Below are 21212 nucleotides of genomic sequence, written 5' to 3' on the forward strand. Positions count from 1 at the left end.
TCTGGGCATAAAGATTTTGAGAGTTTCTCCTGTGAAGCAAATATCAAATTTCTCCTATGAAGCAAATGTATAAATATCAAAACTGAGACTCAGTCGATGAAAAACTTGCTACTATTAAGGATACTAAAATGACCCAAAACACCCAAAAAACAAAAATAAAGGTGTTCTCTGAAATCAATTCTTCAAACCTAAGATTGTGTTGCACCAGGCAGCATCACTGCAATCATTAGAGAAACTTCCAGGTGACCCCCCTGAAGGGGACCACTCTCATTTGGGTGGTGAGTTCTGATTTGCATGGATGAGTCTCAGAGTGAAAGGCAGCAAACACTCCTTTCACCTGGAGACCATCACTGAGCATCCCTTCCAAATGAAATGCTCCACAGCACAATTCTGGGTAGGACTGTTACGGCCAGGGGCTGTACTGCCCCACTGGGAGTAAGAGGATTATCACCTGCCCTAGACATTGACAAGGGTATGTCAGTGGTGGCTCACACCTGTAATCTCAGCACTTTGGGAGGCCAAGGCGGGCGGATCACTTGAAGTCAGGAGTTCGAGACCAGCCTGGCTAACATGGTGAAACCCTGTCTCTACCAAAAATACAAAAACGATTAGCTAGGCATTGTGACACATGCCTGTAATCCCAGCTACCCTGGAGGCTGAGGCAGGAGAATTGCTTGAACCTGGGAAGCGGAGGTTGCAGCGAGCTGCGATTGTGCCATTGCACTCTAGCCTGGGTGACAGAGTAAGACCCCATCTCAAAAACAAAACAAAAAAAAGAGTATCAGGCTTCAGACAAATGTAGTCATAATTTCAGTATGGGGTCTGAGCTGTGGACAATCAAACCCATAGAGTAACATCCAAGTCCCGTTATAGGTAGCATCTTTGTATAGCTAATGCTGCATCTTTAACTGGAACTGTGGGGGATTTCTACTTCATACACAGATATTAAGTATAAATATTTTCACCATATCCACTGTAAATTTTCTAAAATGCAAAATATTGCCTTTAGAAATCTAACGGAAAATGGGAGGAATCCAGAGAGATGGCCTAAATTATAAACTCTCATATGTTGATGAGAGCCACTAACACTGTTCAGCCAACACAGAGTGGATGCTTATTTCTTGGCTCCCATATCTTATTCCCCAAGTCCCTGGATAGAGGAGTGAGTGAGGATGATAAGGAATGAGGTTCAGCAGAGCTGCCCCAAATTCATCAACCCAGGAGAAACAGAAACATCCAAGAAAAATGTCCGCAGGGTCAGGAGATACAAGAAGGTACATTATCATCTCTGAGATGCAGTCATTCTCATTCAGTGATTCACTGAACAGGCCACATGGGTGGGGACCACCTATGATTAAGCCACCAGGTCACTGCTAAGCAGGAGATACTCACCAGAGGAGCTTCTTATACCCAGGGGGGTCATGGCAGCTGGGATGTTGTTGACACTATTGCCCACACTCATGCTACCAAAGAGGTGGTCAGTGGTGTCCAGGGAAGCTGGCAGCGGCGTCGAGTAGTGGAGGTTAGTTAGATCTGGCAATGACCCTCCAGTGTTCAAGGTCCCCAAAAAGGGTGAGAGGCCTAGGTTTTGACCATTATGTGGAAAAGCACTGAAAAAAGAAAGATTAAGAATGACTTTCTACAATGTATTTGGCTGTTGGGAAACCAAACATGGCTGAAACCTTTTCCTTGTCAAATAAGAGCAGTGGCTACAAAAGACCGAGGTCCTGGTGTGGCCTCTCTGATTCGGAGAACACGGGTGCTCGGCTTAACCTCTCCGAAACACACATCCTCACCGACTACCTGTGCCCACATTACAGGAATACTAGATTAGGGTCTAGAATAATCAAGACCAGATTAGATTATGGATGCAAAAGTATTCTGAAAATTATAAACCACTCTATAAAATGTGAGGCACTGCTCTCTATTTATGTAGTTCTTTTTGCTAGATTTTTAAGTTATCTTTGCTACCAGAAAAAGTATCTCTGAGTAACTAGCTACCTTCCAATATACCTTCCAAGATATATTTTTAAAATTACAGTCTTCATAAACTTTAAAGTGACAAAGAGATGTTGCCATTCATTCATCACAATCTGTAGGCTAGCCACTGTGTGCCAGGCAGCGGGCCGCGTGTTGGTGGCACCATGATGAACAAGCAGGGCGAGTGTGTCCGGGGTCAGGCCTGCTCCTGAAATGTACAGGCCTGGAGCAAGAGTATAAAAGGCCTGCATACCATCTGTTTCAATTTTTAAAAGTTATAAATCAAATGAACAAACCCTTACATGAACTTTGTTCTGTCTATCCTGACATATTATACCTTCATAATAGCCTGCGAGGCCAGATTTACATGTAGAATTCTCAGACTTCTTGGAGTTCTGTGCCAGAATGCACAGGGAGAGACAGCTCGGCCCTCAGTCCACATCCCCTTCTCTTCCCCCTAGTTCTGTTCTGCACTGCAGTTCGCACATAGCTATCCCAGCCTGTGCGGCCAAACTCTGTCCACACCCTGCTGACTCTCTAGCCACCCCCCAGGCCTAGTGGGTGTACACTGGTGGTATGTTCCCTTTGGGAATGAAGCCCTCTCAAGGGCGGGGCCCAGGGAGGGGCCTGCTAGCCAGGTCTGAGGGGACCTTGTTCTTGGAATTCACAGATGGGCAGGAGAGACAGCCTGGGAAAGCAAGTAACTGCAACATGGCAGGAAGAGCGCTATGCTGGGTTTGAGAAGGGGTGCGTGTAACCAGTGCATACAAGTGACATCGAGAGCACAAAAGCAGGAGTTGTCCATGTCAGGATGGGCTGTGGAGGGGACGGGTTTGCTATGGATGTGACACAGTGTGTGCGTGGAATTAAGAGTAGCTGGGCATGGCCGAGGTGTCAGGTGTCAGGGCAGAGGGTGGGGAGGGAGGATGGCAGATGGGGAGGGAGAGGCAGGAGGGAGAGGATGTGCTGTTCAGGAGTCTGGATCAGGGACTGTGGAAAGAGGGAGGCCAGGTTAAGCTGGAGAATGGCATTTCAGAAATGTCACTGCGGTTCCAGTGTGGAGGATGGCCTCCGGAGGCAGAAGCAGAGGCAGGGAGAACCAATCAGAAGGACCGTCTGCAGTGGTCCAGGGGTGACCTAGGAAAAGAGCAGTGAGGGTGAAGCGGAGGAGAATGTGGGAGAAGGTGCCACCAGCTAGGAGCAGGGGGAAGTCATGAATCCTGAGGACACTTCATTCCCTCCTGCACGCATCAGCAGAGCACCTCCCAGGGGCCAGCCACTGGCATCTGGGCTTCAAGAGACTGAGCCATAAGGGATATAACTGGCAACATAATACAATTCAGTAGTGCAGTGATAGAGCCTGGAGGCAGGCCATGTGGAGGGAAGCCCAGCGGCCTGAGGTTTCCTTGGAGGACATCTGAGCTGAGTTTAAAGGCTAAAGAATTCAGGTGATCTAGTTAGGAAAAAGATTTCAGGCAAAGCTCACAGCATGGGCAAAAGCAGGGAGGTGTGAGACCACACAGTGTGCCCTCAGAACTGTGAGGATTCAGACCATGGGAGGGTTGAGTTTAGGAGGGCTGGTTAGTGCTGGGAGATGGAACTGGAAAAGCAGGCAGAGAGCAACCGAGACTGGGACTGATGAGAGGATGACATGACGCCAGTGGAAGGCTGGAAGCGGGGTGGGCAGTGTGGTAGGGGAGAGGTATCAGCTTTTCTTAGGACAGCATGGCTAACAGACTTGGGGAAGGGGTCCTGGGGTGCAAGGAGCAGACCTGGAGGTGGAGAGGCACGCTGTGACTCTGCTGAACGGTCCAGCAGGAGGCCACGAGCGCAGGGAGGGAGAGGCAGGGTGGACTCTAGAGACAGGGAAGTAGGACTCAAGAACAACTCTGGGGCCTTTGGCCTGGGGACTGGTGGAGCCCCTCACTGAGACAGGGGACACTGAAGATGTGAGCAGATTGGGAATGAGGGCAGGGGTATGGATGAGATCACGAATTCTATTTTGGCTTTGAGTTTTTGCTGAATAGGAAGACATGCAGCAGGGATATTTCTCTCTTAGTTACGTACAGGAGGCAACTGACATTCTCAAGTTTCCACTGAATATCAGAGGTGGAAGCCAGGGCATGGTGGGTTGAGGATGGGTAAGCAGTAAGGAACACTTGAGAGTAAGTATGCTTTCAAAACACATGGCTGAGAATTCTGGAAATGAGGGAAAGTTAATTAGCAGAGAAAGGCCTCCACAAATCCAGTGGGAGGAGGGCCAGGGAGTGGTAAAGTGGCCAGCCTGATTAGGAGGGACCCCTGTGTCCCTAGGACTAGAGAAGGGTGGTGACAGGGGAATCAGTGGCAGAAGAGAGCTGAGCACTCACTCCTGCCAGCCTCGCCTCACTTTTCTTGGTAGAAGTAGGACTAGGCGAACTGTGGAGTCTTGGAAAGAAATGAGGCAGCAGGAGAGGTGTCCAACTGGATGGTGAGGAAGAAGCATCATTTTGGTTGTAGAAAAACTGAATATAAATTTTCTTTTTATTTTGTGTTTTTTTTGAGACGGAGTCTTGCTCTGTCACCCAGGCTGGAGTGCAGTGGTGCGATCTTGGCTCACTGCAACCTCTGCCTCCCGGGTTCAAACAATTCTACTGCCTCAGCCTCCCGAGTAGCTGGGATTACAGGCGTGTACTACCATACCCAGTGAATTTTTGTATTTTTAGTAGAGATAGGGTTTCACCATGTTGGTCAGGCTGGTCTCAAACTCCTGACCTCAAGTGATCGGCCTGCCTCAGCCTCCCAAAGTGCTGCGATTACAGGCATGAGCCACTGTGCCTGGCCTGAATTTTGTCCTTTAGATGGCTGGAAGTATGGAACTGTTTATAGGGTTAAAGGTCAAGGACTAGAAAAATAAAATTGAGACCTCAGAGCCCTCAACGTGAGAGCAGATGGGCTTTCTGAGAAGAAAGGTCCATGGGTGATCAGGTGGGAGTGAAGGCAGAGAGAGCAGGGGTGCGGCAGGGAGAAGCGTCCAACAGCACAGAGCAAGGATGGAAAAAATGTGACCACTGTGAACCAGGTCATTAGTAACGTTCACACAATTCCTCTGCAGCTGGGAGAAATACAGGTGGTTCCTTTCCAAATATAGTTACTACCTAATGGAGTCACCACTGATCTAAGGAAAGTAATGCGCCCCCCGGTTCAAGACCCTCTAATGACTCCCATCTTCTCTGCGTCAGATCCAAGCAATACAAGCCTCCTTGAGCTCCAGGCCCACTCCTGCCTTGGGGTCTTTGCACTTGCTGTTCCTGCTGCCTGGAGCCCTCTCCACGTCGCTTCACACTATCAGAAAGGTTTCCTCAATGCCCGCCGGTGGCTGCCTGTCCACCTGCCACAGTTGTGTCTCCTTCAGTGCATTTACCCACACACGACTTTCGCCGTTCTTTGCTTATTTGTTTCTGCCCATCTTGCTCTACTAGATTATTAGCTCCTCGAAAGCAGGAACTTGATCTGTTTTGTTCATTGTTTTACCCAGTGCCACGAATTACGGGGGCAATAAATATCTGCATGACTGGAAGTCACTGAATGGAATTCTATCTGTAACATAGGAGCAAGAAAGCAACTTTCTCTACCTAAGAAACACCTGCTTTAAAACTCTCCAGGTTGGCCAGGCATGGTGGCTCACACCTGTAATCCCAAGGCAAGTGATCCTTTGGGAGGATCACTTGAGGCCAGGAGTTCAAGACCAACCTGGCCAACACAGCAAGAACCTATCTTTAAAAACAAAACAGGCTGGGCATGGTGGCTCACGCCTGTAATCCTAGCACTTTGGGAGGCCGAGGTGGGTGGATTACCTGAGGTCAGGAGTTCAAGACCAGCCTGGCCAATGTGGTGAAACCCTGTCTTTTCTATAAATAAAAAAATTAGCCAGGTATGGTGGTGCACGTCTGTAATTCCAGCTACTTGGGAGGCTGAGATAGGAGAATCGCTTGAACCTGGGAGGCGGAGGTTGCAGTGAGCCAAGAGCATGCCACTGCACTCCAGCCTGAGTGACGGAGCAATACTCCATCTCAAATAAATAAATACAAACAAAATAAACAACAATAAAAACTCTTGAGGGCTAAAGTACTGCAGCCCAATTCTATAACGTAGGCTTTCAGAGCCTGAAGGTTATTTGATGGTTAAGCCAAAATTGATTCTTGAGGAAAATCTTTTTTTTTTTTTTTTTTCAAATTTCCATTTTACCAGGAAGCCCCTGAACCAGACTAGGTTGAGGGAGATTCCCTTGAGGAGAACCTTGCCCCCTCCATGGGAATGTCCTGCACCTCTCGGCGGCCTGTCTTTTGTTGGGCATGTGTCCTGGCAGGCTTTCCCACTTTCTGAAGCGAACATCAACCCATGGCGCAGCACAGCAAATTACCTGAGTTTATGTTTAACCTGCCAAAAAGAATGTCTGAGCTCCAGGTACTCAGTAGAGAGTGCCTTGAATGTGCTGCTGTGAAATACTCACAGGAAGCTCTGTTGGGGGAAATCACATTCAATGATTGCTTGAAGTGGATTGAGTTCACCCACTGACCCACTGGTGATTGTATGTACTAAGTCAGATCATGCAAGAATCCCATTTCCAAACCACATTATTTTGGCCCTGCAGCCTTGCTGTTTCTCAATTGGCTTCGGTTCCAAGTGGTGGGACTGCTCTCACGAACACTATGATAAACAGCCCCAGGAAGCCTTCTTGGGGCTCTCTCAGGACACAGCCCATCGAGTTCCAAGGGGTCCTCTCTGTGAACCTCCCCAGCAGCTGTCTGTACCATCCCACGTAGCACACCAGCCGGCCCTCCCAAGGCAGTTTCTGTTAAGGCAAGGGCCTCATTATCTCTTTCATCTCCCCGTTCTCTCTTAGACTCAACTTCCTCATGAACTTCCTTTTTCATTTGCTTGTACTATATATATTTTTGTAAGTTGTCTCAAACCTTTTAGGGAGTGAAGTTACATAGTATTAAATCCACTAACAAATTAATGGTTTCATAGAAACTTTTTTGTATTGCAAATGGAAAATATATTTATCTTCCATTTATGTTTTAAAATTGTGGTAAAATAAATATACCATAAAATTTACCATTTTAACCATTTCTATGTGTACAGTTCAGTGACATTAAGTACATTCACAGAAACTCTCTAAATTAACTTCTGTGCCATCAAGCTGCCAGGTGAACTGATGCTTCCCTTTTCCCCTGGCCAGGATGTCACTGATGCCCACAGCCTGACACAGCTCGGGGCTGGTAGGCTCCTCTCGATTCCTGCACGTTTCTGCTTCTGACGCTGCTTCTACCCAGAGAGTTGTGTATTTACCAAGAGTCAGTTGTGTGATTCTCAAACATACTTATGTAAGTTTTGTTATTATAGTTATGTAATTTAATTAAACAGATGAAATATGAGTATCAAAAGAGAGTGGCTGTTTTTATGAAAATGCAGTTGACTTTCAATTTATGCATAGCAAGTTACGTTTCTGAGAGTTCTGTAACAAAGCAGTGAGACTTTCCTTTTGGGAAGAACCTTCAGGATAGTCCCTGAAACACGAACAGAAAGAATATTACTTACTTGCCACCTCCAACATCACAGGATCGAGGGCGTCCTGACAGGGACTGAATCTGAGAAGAGACAATGAAAGTTGGGCTTACTCACTGTAAAGCCAAATTCAAGTTTTTGAAAAGTGTCTTCGTAAGGATCTTGAGGCTCTAGTGGGCGCAAGTGAGAGCTCGCGTGTCAACAGAGTCCTCACAGAGCAGCCTTTTAGGTTTTGGCATGACTTTTTTAAACTCAAACTTCCAGGCCTAAGGGAGGCATAATATTAATACATTTTCTTAATTTGATGCCTTATCAATTTACCTTCTGGATTAATATTAAAAAAACAATGTTTTACACATAGAGCTTTTAACGGAGTTTCGCTCTTGTCGTCCAGGCTGGGGTGCAGTGGCACGATCTCAGCTAACTGCAACCTCTGCTTCCTGGGTTCAAGCAATTCTTCTGCCTCAGCCTCCCGAGTAGCTGGGATCACAGGCATGCATCACCACACTCGGCTAACTTTTGTATTTTTAGTAGAGACGGGGTTTCACCATGTTGGCCAGGCTGGTCTCAAACTCCCGACATCAGGTGATCCACTCGCCCCGACCTCCCAAAGTGCTGGGATTACAGGCATGAGCCACTGGGTCTGGACGACATAGAGCTTTTAAATAAACATTTATTTTTCCAATTGGCTTGAGAGGAAATGAAATAAAAGAAAAAAACAGGGTGAAAAAAGAAATGAATGTCAGAAGAAAATAAGCTATTTCAACTAGAATATAAGCTCCAGATGGACAGGAATGAGTATTACAAATCCACAAGAACCAAGGGAGATGAACATCCCTTTCCAGAGACCAGTCTCTGGTACTCAGGGAGGAGGCATACCACTGCCCTCTTTGGTGGAGAAGATGTAGTTGTCCTCTGATAAAAGCCTCCACAACCACATGTGCCTCTCACAGCCAAAAGACATAGTGTGGTTGCTTCTCCTGTGTTTAAATATGTAAATTTTAAATCATATCTCTTTTTTACTTCCCAAATGATTAAACATCAAATACATCTTGCTTTTACAAAAAACCTTTTAAGACAACTAATGCTAATGGTGACTCTGGTAGACTTGGCAGAAGAAAATGGAACTGGGCCAAAGGGATCCTAAACAGGTGGGGACAGTTAAGTACACAGGCAATACAAGCAATTGCAATAGAGCATCCTCAAGGGCTGGAACAGATTAACTGTTTTCTTTCAAAGTCAACACAGCTTCCCTCTGGGAAGAAAGGCCAAGGCAAGTACCGTGGGACCTCCCCTTTCTTCCACAGTGGATGAGGTTTACAGAGAGCCGAGGTGGAGGTCAGCTAGCACAATTTTAGATACAAATTCTCAAAGGTGCATGGAAATCACAGTCAAACAGATGACTTGTCTACTGACTCTTGGAGGACTCAGGTCAAATGTCCTTGATTTAAAAAGAGCTATCTGGTATACCAGTAATTCTGGACAGAAGCTGGAGACTGGTATAAAGTGCTGGCTAAAAAAACAGAAAAATCTGCCTATGACTTACAACCAGGTTTCAGAGCTTTTAGCAAAACAAATAAGATATGGAGGACTTAGCAGGGTTTTTTTTTTAAATAAGTCAATTCATATGAAACTTAGGAAGCCAAGAGATCAATGTACTAATTCATTGACACAAGTGCGATAATTTTTACTTGAAACGTCCTTCCCTTGTATATTCTTATCTCTGTTCTCAGACAAATCTTCTCCTTTTCCCCCAGTTCCTCTTGTTTTCACCTCTGCAGGATTTTTCGATGACCTCTAAGTACAAACATTCAGTGACAACAAACATAGCTGAGTACTGTTCACCCACCTCCTTGGTCTCCCACAGTTGTTTTGGCAGTGGCTTCGGAACATTTAACAGATTCTCTTCTTTCAATGGGCCAGGGAAAGATGCTACTAAAGGCAAAAAAAAAAAAGCAGCACAGTCATTGCATGAGAAGGCAGGAATCCAGGCCGGGCACAGTGGCTCACGCCTATAATCCTAGCACTTTATGTGGCTGAGGCAGGAGGATCGCTTGAGCCCAGGAGTTTGAGAAAAGCCTGGGCAACATAGTGAGACCCCGTCTCTACAAAAAATTTAAAAATTAGCTGGGCGTGGTGGCTCACACCTGTAGTCCCAGCTACTCGGGAGGCTGAGGTGGGAGGTCTCTTTGAGCCTGAGAAGCTGAGGCTGCACTGAGCCATGACGGTGCCACTGCACTCCAGGCTGGGCAACAGAACAATACCCTATCTCAAAAAAACAAAAACAACAACAAAAAAAGAAAGCATCCATCCTACCTATCTTTGGCTGAACAAATTATCTTTGTAAAAACTGATTTAACAAATAAGATGTTTGACTTATTTAACACACAAAAATGACTTATTTATCGACCGTCTACTAGGGAAGGCACTTGGGGCACTCCTGTGGGAGTTGCAGAAATGAGTAAGACATGGATTCAACCTTTCACGAGTAATCTAGTCAGTGGATAAGGGCAACACATAAATAACAATCACTGAAGGAAGAAACGAGTGGAATCCCGAGAGAGCCGAGGGTACGATGCTGCTGAGAGGTGAAGTGCAGAAGAGGAAGAGGCCAGGAGGGCTTTGGAGCTGGCCATTGGGGGGAGCCCTTTAGAGACACAGGAGAAGGGAATTCCAAGAGAGGGGAAGGTAAGAGTGGAGCAACTCTTTTCAACTGGAGTGTAGGCTGAGTCAAGGGAATGGTAGGAAGTAAAATGTAGACGATTGAGGCCAGGGCAGGGGCGCTCTGCAGGCTTGGCAAAGGAGAGAATGGAAGAAGAGGGATGAGGAGAGAACCCGCAACAATGATGAAATGGAGAAAGTATGGAGGAGTATTAGCTGGAAGACATGGTGGCAGTGAAGCTCCTTGGTTGTGGGATGGAAGTGGGGAACAAAGAGGAACCAACAACCAAGAGGATCTGAGGCTGGGCAGCTGCCGGAACTGCTTTTGGCTCTTTAATGCTATGAAACAAACTGTGTAAAGGGACCATTCTAGGGCTTTCCACTTTAACTCTCTCAGTCGTGCCAGGTAAAACAAGAATGCTGGGTCACAGAACAAGTAAATACTTTTTGTTCTCAGAAAGAGACCAGAAAACAAGGGCCAGCCCTCAGGAGTTAAGTGATCTGATGTCAGGAAGGGGATTCCAAGTTAGGGGCACCGGTGACTACTCAGAACCAGGAATGCTGTTGAGTTCCAGTGGCCACAGAAGTTCCAGTGTCTGTCATGACTATCCTGTCTTAGCCCCACACAAGATGGCCGGGTACCCAAGAATAATGGACCCCAGAAAGAAGTCACGTGAAACAGGGCCCAAACTTTCCTAGTAAATTTTGAGAAAAGAGTTTGAAACAAAAACTCTAAAATAAGTTTATCTTGTATTTAATAAAACTGATGATATAAATGCAGTTGTGGACTTCTAGAATGAATTAAGTATGGGTAGGGGTCTAACTTATTTGACAGCACAGTAAGGGGAGGATACAATGCTCTTCAGGCAACCTGCCCAGTACCACTAGGACACCAGTCATTTCTGCTAAACCAGGCCAGGCTGTGTCAGTGTCCCCAGGTGTCTCTCTTAATCCTGATATTCACATCACTCTCTTTTGAAGAGCATATTTTGTCAACATCCTTGTTGATTTTCTTTTCTTCAAATGTTACCTGACTTAATCATTAATATAACCTGCTTCAGAAACGAAGTTCCATGAGGGCAGGGCCTTGGTTTTCTTCTCTACTGGTGGGTGCTTAAAACAGTGTCTGGTAAATGCTGATGCTACAGGTGGCTCTCAGCAAACTAGGGAACAAGGATAATGGGCTTTGAGAGCCTTTATAAACCAATATAATGGGAGATCAAGAATAAAAATTGCCCAGAAAGGCTGGGTGTGGTAGCTCATGCCTATAATCCCCACACTTTGGGAAGCTGAAGTGGGCGGATCGTCTGAGGTCAAGAGTTTGAGACCAGCCTGGCCAACACGGCAAAACTCCATCTCTACTAAAAATACAAAAAAAAAATTAGCCAGGTGTGGTGGTGGGTGCTTGTAGTCCCAGCTACTCGGGAGGCTGAGGCAGGAGAATCGCTTGAACCCAGGAGGCGGAGGTTTGCAGTGAGCCGAGGTCACGCCACTGCACTCCAGCCTGGCGACAGAGCGAGACTCTGTCTCCAAAAAAAAAAAAAAAATTGCCCTGAAAGGTACTGTCAGATGCTAGGAAAAGTTTGAAGGACTGAGTGAGGTGGCATCACACACAGCTCAAGACTACTTCTCTAAAGAGGTTGGTTATAAGAACATGGTTGGGGCAGACTCCAGTGCCTTAATGGGGACTGTTTTCTTAGAGTTCATTGTTTTTATTCCCTTTTCATGTCCAAGATTTGTTGGGAATTCTTCGAAGCACTGAAGGAATGCAATCAACCTTGAAGCCATTTATTAATTTCTGTTCTAGTGGATTAGATGTTTATTGATGTTTTAACTTTTTGGGATTTTGTTCATGGCCTAAAAGGGCTTGCCCAGAAAAGGAGCATGCAGGATGATGACAGAGAGCTGTGCCTCTTGCAAGATGCTCCTCATTCGTCATGTCCCCCAAGTGTCTCACCTCTGTGACATATAACCTAATTTAGTTTTACTTTTTAGATTATAAAAATTAAATTCCAGATTATAAAGATTTAGAGAAAAGAAAACAGTCCCTGGTACTGAGTAAATAAATGAACTGTGTCCGACCCTCATTTGTCAATGGCTTTGAGTGTCATTTCCATAGATCTCCAACTATGTTTTAATTGGCTTTATGAAACTCAGTATCTTGTGTAAGGTTTGCGTTTTCATTTCACAACCAATTTGCATTTTCCTGGCATTGTTTATTTATATCTGTCAATGAAGGCTTTCTAAATGGGTAGAGACTACTGGAATAACTAATTGTTTAAGTGATCAATTCATTCATTTTATTTATTTTTATTTATTTTTTTTGAGACAGAGTCTCACTCGGTCGCCAGACTGGAGTGCAGTGGCACAATCTCACCTCGCTGTAACCTCTGCCTCCCGTGTTCAAGCAATTCTCCTGCCTCAGCCTCCCGAGTATCTGGGACCACAGGCACATGCCACCATGCCCAGCTAATTTTTGTATTTTTAGTAGAGATGGGGTTTCACCATGTTGGTCAGGCTGGTCTCGAACTCCTGACCTCAAGCGATCCACCTGCCTCAGCCTCCCAAAGTGCTGGGATTACAGGCATGAGCCACTGTGCCAGGCCAATTCATTCATATTTTCATGTGATTACAATTTTTGCTTCCTTGCTCAACCTTGTGACTGTGGGGACCTAGATAAAAAGGAACCTTTGGAATGCAACCACACATTCCCTTTCTCCTGGCCTTGAACATGGCTAGCCTTAATTTTCTAGAGGCCCTCTGAAAAGTAAGCCAGTCAGCAGTTGTCAGCATCTGGGGGAGTCCTGAAAACATAAATATTTATTAGTAAAGCTATTGGAAGGTTATGTCCACTACTCAGCATCCCACTCCGATATAGGTAGGTAAAATCAGTTCATACCTTCCCCATGTCCATTATTCTCACCATCACAGAAACCTAGTGGGAAAGGAAAAAGAAAAAAAAGAAAACACTTTAATGTGGTACTTTCATTTTCATGAATTTATGAATTAGTAACTCTTTATGATTTGAAATAGAATTTTGAAAATTCTAAGGCACTTTTGATACACTGATTTTCATTTAAGGTGCTTTATCATTTATACTAAAAATAGGTATAGCTAATTTGAAACTAAATTTGGTTCCTTTTTTCTTTTCCTTTAAAACTGTCTGTTGAAATTTTCTTACTGTTACTGTCCTGAGAGGAGAACAATTTTTACAAAGCCTGAGAATCTCTATTCAAACCACAAAGTAAAGAAGTATAGATAGAAATTCTCTTCCAAATGCTTCATCATGGGGGTAAGAGCAGGTAAACTCAAAAAGCCTACATCACTGTTTGATACTTACCATGGGTGTCTACAGGAGCAAATCCGACGTTCCATGCTGTATGATATTATATGTATTTCTTACGCAATGAAGTTATTTTAAGAAGAAAATTTATCTGGAGTCTAAGTTAATTTAAAGGGTACATGAGATAGCTATTCACAAAGTTTTAAAACTGTGACTTGGAATAAATTCTGGCTGAATGAAGTATTTTTAATCCATAAATTATACTGCAGATGACAAAGTATAGTATTTCCTATTGCTCTAAGCTAAAACTAAAGAACCGTGCCAAGAATGTAATATCTTAGCATTCCCCTAAGAGCAATCAAATATACCAAATAAGTTTTCAGTACAGAATCAGGATACATTATTAAGTTCTAGGCCTTTAAGTATAGCTTACTTACATTTTAGATGAATTTTTGGCTAAGGTTAACCTATAGGTTAACCTGATTAGTCTATACAATTTAAATGAAATGTCTAATAACCATTCACTCAACCCATATTTAATAAGTCTCTGCATTAAGTGCTAGGTGGGGCGGGGTGATACAGTGTAGGTGAGAAGACAGATCAGGGTAACACGGTAGCACATTCTGTAACACAGGTAGAAGATATAACATTTTAACAGAGCCCGGGGTGGGACCAACAGGAAGAGTCCCCAGGAGTACAAAGAGGTCAATAAATGAAGCAGACACACAAAGACAGAGTTTCTTTCAGGCCCACAGAACCAGTATCTAAGTAAGTGACTGAAAGCTTTATTTTAGAGCACATAAAGAGCCCTTGGGTGAGCTTGCTAAAATGCAGATTCTTGGGCCCAACCCTCAAAGGTTTTGATTCAGAAGGTGTGAGAATCGGCCAAGGAATCTACCTTTTTTTTTTTTTTTTTTTTTTTCTGAGACGGAGTCTCACTTTGTTGCCCAGGCTAGAGTGCAGTGGCGTGATCTTGGCTCACTACAACCTCCACCTCCTGGGTTCAAGCGATTCCCCCGCCTCAGCCTCCCCAGTAGCTGGGATTACAGGCGCGTGCCACCAGGCCCGGCTAATTTTTGTATTTTTTGGTAGAGATGGGGTTTCACCATGATGGCCAGGCTGGTCTCAACCTCCTGACTTCAGGTAATCTGCCTGCCTCAGCCTCCCAAAGTGCTGGGATTACAGGTGTGAGCCATCGCGCCCGGCCTACATTTTTAATCATCATCGTCTCAGGAGACTCTACTGCAGAAGGTCCTTGGCCCATTCTTACTTAATCAGCCATTTAACCCATCTAAAGACAGGCAGTGTGAACAGGCGAACACTGAGGTGCGGAGAGAGAAAAGCTGTGGCTCTACTAGCAGCACCGTCAAAAGGACAGGAGTTGTGGATTCCTGTTTTGGCTTTCCTGAGACCCTCATATTAAGAAAGGGCAGGGAACTTCATTCTGATTACTAAAAAGTTACTATCCTGTTAAAAATTAAACACTAGGTTTTATATAGCAATCTGGTATGGCGTGTTGAAGCATCTCTTCATCATCAAGACACCAGTCACTCAAGGTTTAATTACTAAGGCTGACCTGTCCCTGAAAAATGAGGACTCAACTGAGGTCTACCATGTGAAACTGCCTGAGTGGCTGGCAGACACCCCATGTGACAGCCCCATTAGTGCATGCTGTCCTCAGACTGGAACAGAAGGAAGGCTTCATGGAGGAGGTCACACCTGAGGCGCCATTCATTGAAGGATAATGGTGAAGAAGAGGATAACCAACAGCCAACCTGACTGCTCACTTGCACGTGCCAGGCACTTTACACAGGTGATCTCATGTGATCCCCACAGCAACTCTGTGAGGCAGGCGCTATTATCATCCCCAAGATCACACTGCTAGTAAGTTCTGGAACTAGAACTCTGGCCCGTGTGTCTTTAGAATGTTCATTTGCCGTAGTTGTCTAGAAGATCTAGACGACTGGAAGCGAAGCTGAAGGGGATGCCCAGTGTGAGAAGGAGGCGGCGGCAGTGGCGGCGGCAGCAGAGGCGGTGGCAGAGGAGGAGAAGGAGGAGGTTGAAGAGGAGTGGGGGGTGGCTGGGGAAGGATAAGAAGGAGAAGGAAGATGGAAGAGTGTGGCTGCAGCACATGGTGGGAGGACTGGGAGATGGGCTGGACCGAAGGAGGTCATTTGGCAGGATGTAGGGGATGGAAGGTTTCAGTTGGAGAAGTGACGTGATCAGAGCTAAGCTTCAGAGACTGTCTTGCAACAGAGTAGGAGGTGGATTGAAAGGAGAAAGCCTTAAGGCAGGGAGGCCAACTAGAAAACCAATGCAATAGTCCAAGGCAAACAGGAAGCAAGTAGGATACTGGCAGTGAGGACAGAAAACCAGAGGCAGATTTGAGACATGCTGCTGGGATAAAATGAACAGGACTTGGCTACTGAATGGGCGTGGGGGCATGGGAATGGGAGTAATCAGATGCAACTCTCAGGGTTTGGGCTGCGGTGACCAGAAGGATGGTGGTGGCAATGACTGATACACTGGCACCAAGCTAACATATCATCAAAATATCCAAGCCTGGATTTTTACTACTAAATTAAAAACCCACAAGACAGCACTACAAATAAAGGGTTAAAAAGAAAAAGGAATGAGTTGTGACTGGCTATCTGGAAACAGGACACTAATTTTATCAGTCCCACAGGGATGGGACAGCAATGACCAAGGCTGCATCTGTGTTCCAGGAAACCTCACAGCCTCAGAGCCACCGAGGGCTGGTCTCTTCTAACTAAGGGAACCGAGACCATGTTCCTTCTGTGTGCTCCCATGCCTGGCAAATCTAAAATAACTCCCTACACAGCCTTGATTTGCTAAGTAGAAGAGAAGGCAAGGGGAAGACCCCTTAACCAGTGTCCTAAAGGAGGCCTCTGGTGTTTCAGCCTCCCATTCTGGGCCCTCCTGTCCCCGGGTGACACTCTTTTTGCCCCTCTTCAGATCTGGGATGCTTGTACCTGCCACTGTACCCCCACCCAATCCATGCAATTAACAGGCTTATATCTTTCAAGGTTCTTTGCATTGTAAACCTTCTCCTTAACTCTGCAGGTCAAAGCTTATTGGTAGGTGAAAGGTCACCGGGTCCAAGGCATGCCAAGCCCCCTCCACCCTAAGGAGCTGAGTACTGTGGTCCCCAAAGATGGCAAAATTCTGCATCTACAGCCCTGGATGCAGAGAAGACAACTATTACGCACTCTTCTCCCCTTAGCTCTAGACTGTTCCCTGAAAGGAAGAGGACCACCCCAGTCCCTCCTCCACATGCCCGGTGATAGGAGGGGTGTTAGGAGACAGTCCTAGGCTATGGGACAGGGCACGTGTCCCAGAGAGTCCTGTGCTTCCCTATCTGCATGTATGTGGGAAATGGTCATTAAGCTGCACATGCTGCCGGGGAAATGGCCAACATTCCCTCTTTATAGATTCTGAGTAATTAAACAAAAAGAGAGAAATTATAAAAATCTTGTTTGGTTCCATAAAAATTTATTTCTGTTATTTACACCAACTGCTTATCATTTATGCCTAATTGTCATGGAACTCAATAGCCAGTATGAAAATTACTCAACATGTATCAGGCTTTGTTTGCTTGTGACACAAATCTCCACTCATGAATGTATCATAGTTTATTGCTCACGTAGTTAAGCCATGAGCAGATGCTCTCATCATCGGCTCACAGCAAAAGCAACAACAATAACAAAAAAGTGTGGATGCATCATTCTGCTCAGGAGAGATTCCCAGGGAAAGAACAGTTATTACTGCTTTGAACATAGAACCCAGTTCTGGGCTTCAATTATATTTTCCCATCACTTTTTAAATCTTTATTTGGTTGGTCCTATAAGAAATACCTTTTTGCAAAGCTAGTTGATATTTTTAAAATCCAAAAGGAAAGAAAATGAAAAACTTTAATGAAACACAGGAGGAAAATACATGAAACTATTTAAAATAGCTCCCACCAACAAATATAATTCTCCAGAAATAATTTCCATCCTTGGAGACTTGAATAATATTTTAAACACTGGCTTTCCCATGTAAACACATCCATATTAGGATGTGTTTCTGAGTTCTGCTATACTTGCAAGGCAACTGCAGAAGCAGGCACACAGTTCAGACATCTGAGTTGGAGGCCAGCCCACCCTCCATGGTTGTCAGATATTGTAGCCCAACAATTTCTAACTGCTGATTTGAAAAGGAGAGACCACCATGATTCTCAAGTCAACGCAGGAACCCTGAACCAGGATTTCTTTCTTTCTTCCTGTTTTTCTCATTGCTCTGTCTACCTGGACCAATGTTTACATTCCTTTGCTTTTCTTATTCCATCCTCACTTACCCCTTCTGACATTTCTCACCTCTTCTCTCAGAGGCTACATCGTTAAGAATGAATACTTCAACTCAGGTAATTGCTTTCTTTAGTTACTTTCTTTTTCTTAGCATGCAAGCCTCAAAAAAATCCTCACTTGAATTACCTGTGATTGCCTTGTTTCTCTAGGCCTTTGGTCCTTTCTAGAGAAGCATAAACTTTGCAGAGGGTCATGTAAATAAAGGAATGGCAGAGGCAGAAATGCAGGAGCTCCAAGGTAAAAATCTGTCTGTCTAGCTGGCTCCCAGTCCATGGAGATTAGGATCCTGCTGTGCTCACAGGTACCCCCACTGATTACAGCCTCAGCTTTTTTAGGCTTTGTTTACATATTCCCATCTCTACCTATCCTGAAACTAAACTAATCCCTCTTCCCACACACCCCACTCCTCTAAGCAGTAAGCAGTGCACCCATATCCAATTCCAACATCAATTCCAACATCACTGCCAACTTTCATATTCCCATGTACAGAAGCACGGGTAGATGTCCCTAACCAATTCTGAAAGCTCTCATAGTTTACAAGCAAACAATCATTTAAGCAAATGTAGTCTTCTCTGAATTGCACCAACAGAACAAATATAGCAACAATTATTATTCAATCCTATCCCTGCTATATACAAAGAAATAAGATCATAAGTGTTCTCCTGGAAGGAACAGAGGCCATTTAGGCTTTAAGTTGTCCAAAAAGCAAAGAAAACCAGAAAAGCTGGTTTCTTGGCTAAAGATTTATTTATTCCTGTTTCAAGAACAAATACACAGCCCTGAAAGTTTCTGGGCAAAAGTCAATCTGCATATGGAATGGATAATTCAAGACCATTGTTCTTTCTAGATTATAAACCCCAGAAAGGCAGGCTTGAAATGTGTCTGAATGACCAGCCTCACTTCACGTACAGGTCAGGTGCCAGCACCGAGAGGGTGTTTTGGCAAATGCTGTGCACATGTGAGCCAGTGTGTGATTCTTCACACTTCTCCATCAGTACGGGCTCCTCTGTCCTGGGCACTGTGCTAGGGGCTGGAGAGAATAAGACCATTAAGATGCTGCCTTCAGGAAATCTACACTGAGCAGAGAAAGAGATGCATGTTGACATAAAAAAGCAGCCAAGCATTGCAGGTGCTAAGAGAGCAGTCTGGGATGTTAGAAGGACACAGTAACTCTGAGCTGAGAGGGAGGAAGGCCAAGGATGGCTCCACAGACGTGAGGACACACACGAGCTGAGGCTTACGGATGGAGAGGGTGCTGGCCAGGAAGGCCAGGAGTGAGTGAGAGAGGAAGAGACAGAACAGGAAGAAACACCAGTAGAACCCAAAGTGGTTTGCATGGCTACCTTGGGTGTGAGGCAGGGGAGCAGAGAGAAAAGAGAGAGAGGCAGACAGGAGCCAGGCCTTGGGGCTCATGTCATTCCAAAGAAGATCTGGGCTCTTTCTCCTGAAGGTGAGGGGTGGCATTGAGGATTTTCAGAGGGAGAGCAAGATGACCAGGTTTGGGTTCGCTCTGGAAGCAGAGCTGTGAGATGGCATGAGTGGGCCTCTTCCCCACTCCGGGTTACTCCTGGCCTCTCTCCATCCCCTTACTCACACTGGCCAGGGGGCAACTGAGCAGGTGATGCACAGTTCCAGCCCGACCTCCTCTTCCCCTTCTCAAGAGCATGCTTTGCCTCAGGCAGCAGGCCTCTGCTCCACCCTTCCCTCCCCCAGGCTTGCCTGACCCCTCCTCCCAGGGGACCACACTGGCCAGTGCTGCCAGCCACTCAGGGGGAGTCAGCCTCATGCTGGGGTTCAGTCTCAACAGGCCCACCGACCTACAGAGACAGTCACTTCCTCCAACCTGGTCTTATTAGTAATAAAGGTGATATCTAGCTCTGTCTGTCACTTCTAGTTTTATTTCTCAGTTTGTTCAGATCCTGGGTGGGGAAAGAGGTCTCTTGGGGAACCTAACATAAAACTGGATTGAAGGGATGTGAGACTGGAAATCAGGAGACCAGTTAGGAAATTATTAGAAGATGATGGGTGCCCAGAAGAGGGCCAAGAGACACCAACAGGGAGAGCGTGCTGTGGGGGAAGCAGGGCAGAGGCAGGGGACCCCGAGAGCTCCATCCATCCTGACTGCATCACGGACACACACACTTCCCTGCCACGAGCTGCCTCTCTAAGACCACTGAACCGGGAAGTGCAAACACCACTTCAGCTTCTCTCTCCCTTGGGCCCTAGGACAGAATGAGCAAGCACAGCTGCTGTCAGCAGTGGCCTGTGTGTCTTACCCATGTATGGGGCAGGCCAGGCCGACTGGCCCCCTCCTCCATAGGGGTCCTGGGGCTTGGTGCTCAGAGCACTCGTGTGAAGAGCAGAATCAGAATTGGTCCTAAGGAGGGGGGAGGAGAGAGTCTGGCTGAAAATCCGTTTTCCTTAGTGAAAATGCAATAGTCTTTGTTGAATATTACCAACAGGAAAAAAGGCAAGAATAACTGATTTATGATCAACCATCAAATAAGGGGTTAGGACCTACCTGAAGTTCTTTATATCAATTAACAGCCTCTGAGGATCGCCCACACTCCAGAATATTTTAACTTAGACTCATATAGCCTTATATGCTGAAGCTGATGGCATGGCAATCAAGTTCAACAAGGTGGGCCTCAGATTCATGGCTTCCATCTAAGAGCTTCCTATTCTTCCCAGCTTGGAAGCTGGCTGTGGCCAGTTTAGCCTGTGGCTGCACTAGGTTTTCTCTACCTGAGAGTAGCTGTTTCTAAGTAAAGGATCACTTAGAGCAGTGGTTTGCAAAACCCTTCCAGGGAGAAGGTAAGGTCAAGACTATTCTCAAAATGATAGTAAAGTGTCCTGTTTTTTCACTCTTGCTCTCTCCCAAGCACGGTGGGCTTCCCCAGCGGCCACGTGAGGTGTGATGCCCCCACCGCTGAGCGCAGGCGCAGACAACCCAGCTGCCTCGGAGGGATTTGTAAAAGGTGAACGTTGCCACTATTTTCAATACTTTTTTTGTGTTTCTTTTCAAAAAGATATAATTTATGTTAACATGTAATGGGCTTATTATTTTTTTAATTCACTAGTATCTTTAAAAAATCTATTTAATTTCTAATATCAATAGTTATTCTCACATAAACAAATACTCTTTGAGGGCCTCAATTTTTTTTATTTTATTATTTTTTTTTGAGACAGAGTCTCGCTCTGTTGCCCAGGCTGGAGTGCAGTGGTGCAATCTTGGCTCATTGCAACCTCCACCTCCCATGTTCAAGAAATTCTTCTCCCTCAGCCTCCTGCATAGCTGGGATTATAGACGTGCATCACCATGCCCAGCTAACTTTTGTATTTTTAGTAGAGACGGGGTTTCACCATGTTGG

The 21212-nt window shown here is 45.4% G+C and overlaps 1 protein-coding gene across 2 annotated transcripts in view; it reads right to left on the reverse strand.

The window, feature by feature from the left end:
• Positions 1-21212, reverse strand: part of LOC116463304 (CREB-regulated transcription coactivator 3) — a 115992-nt gene that overhangs the window by 17299 nt on the left and 77481 nt on the right. For both annotated transcript variants that reach the window (XM_032146338.2, XM_032146337.2), the window contains exons 6-10: positions 20118-20218; positions 13091-13126; positions 9380-9465; positions 7564-7613; positions 1393-1610 (exon numbers count right to left, since the gene is read on the reverse strand). In XM_032146338.2, the coding sequence (XP_032002229.1) occupies positions 1393-1610; positions 7564-7613; positions 9380-9465; positions 13091-13126; positions 20118-20218 (491 nt within the window). The remainder of the gene's footprint in view (positions 1-1392; positions 1611-7563; positions 7614-9379; positions 9466-13090; positions 13127-20117; positions 20219-21212) is intronic.

This window comes from Hylobates moloch, unplaced genomic scaffold, assembly GCF_009828535.3.
Source record: "Hylobates moloch isolate HMO894 unplaced genomic scaffold, HMol_V3 SCAFFOLD_33, whole genome shotgun sequence".
NCBI classification, from domain to species: domain Eukaryota; kingdom Metazoa; phylum Chordata; class Mammalia; order Primates; family Hylobatidae; genus Hylobates; species Hylobates moloch.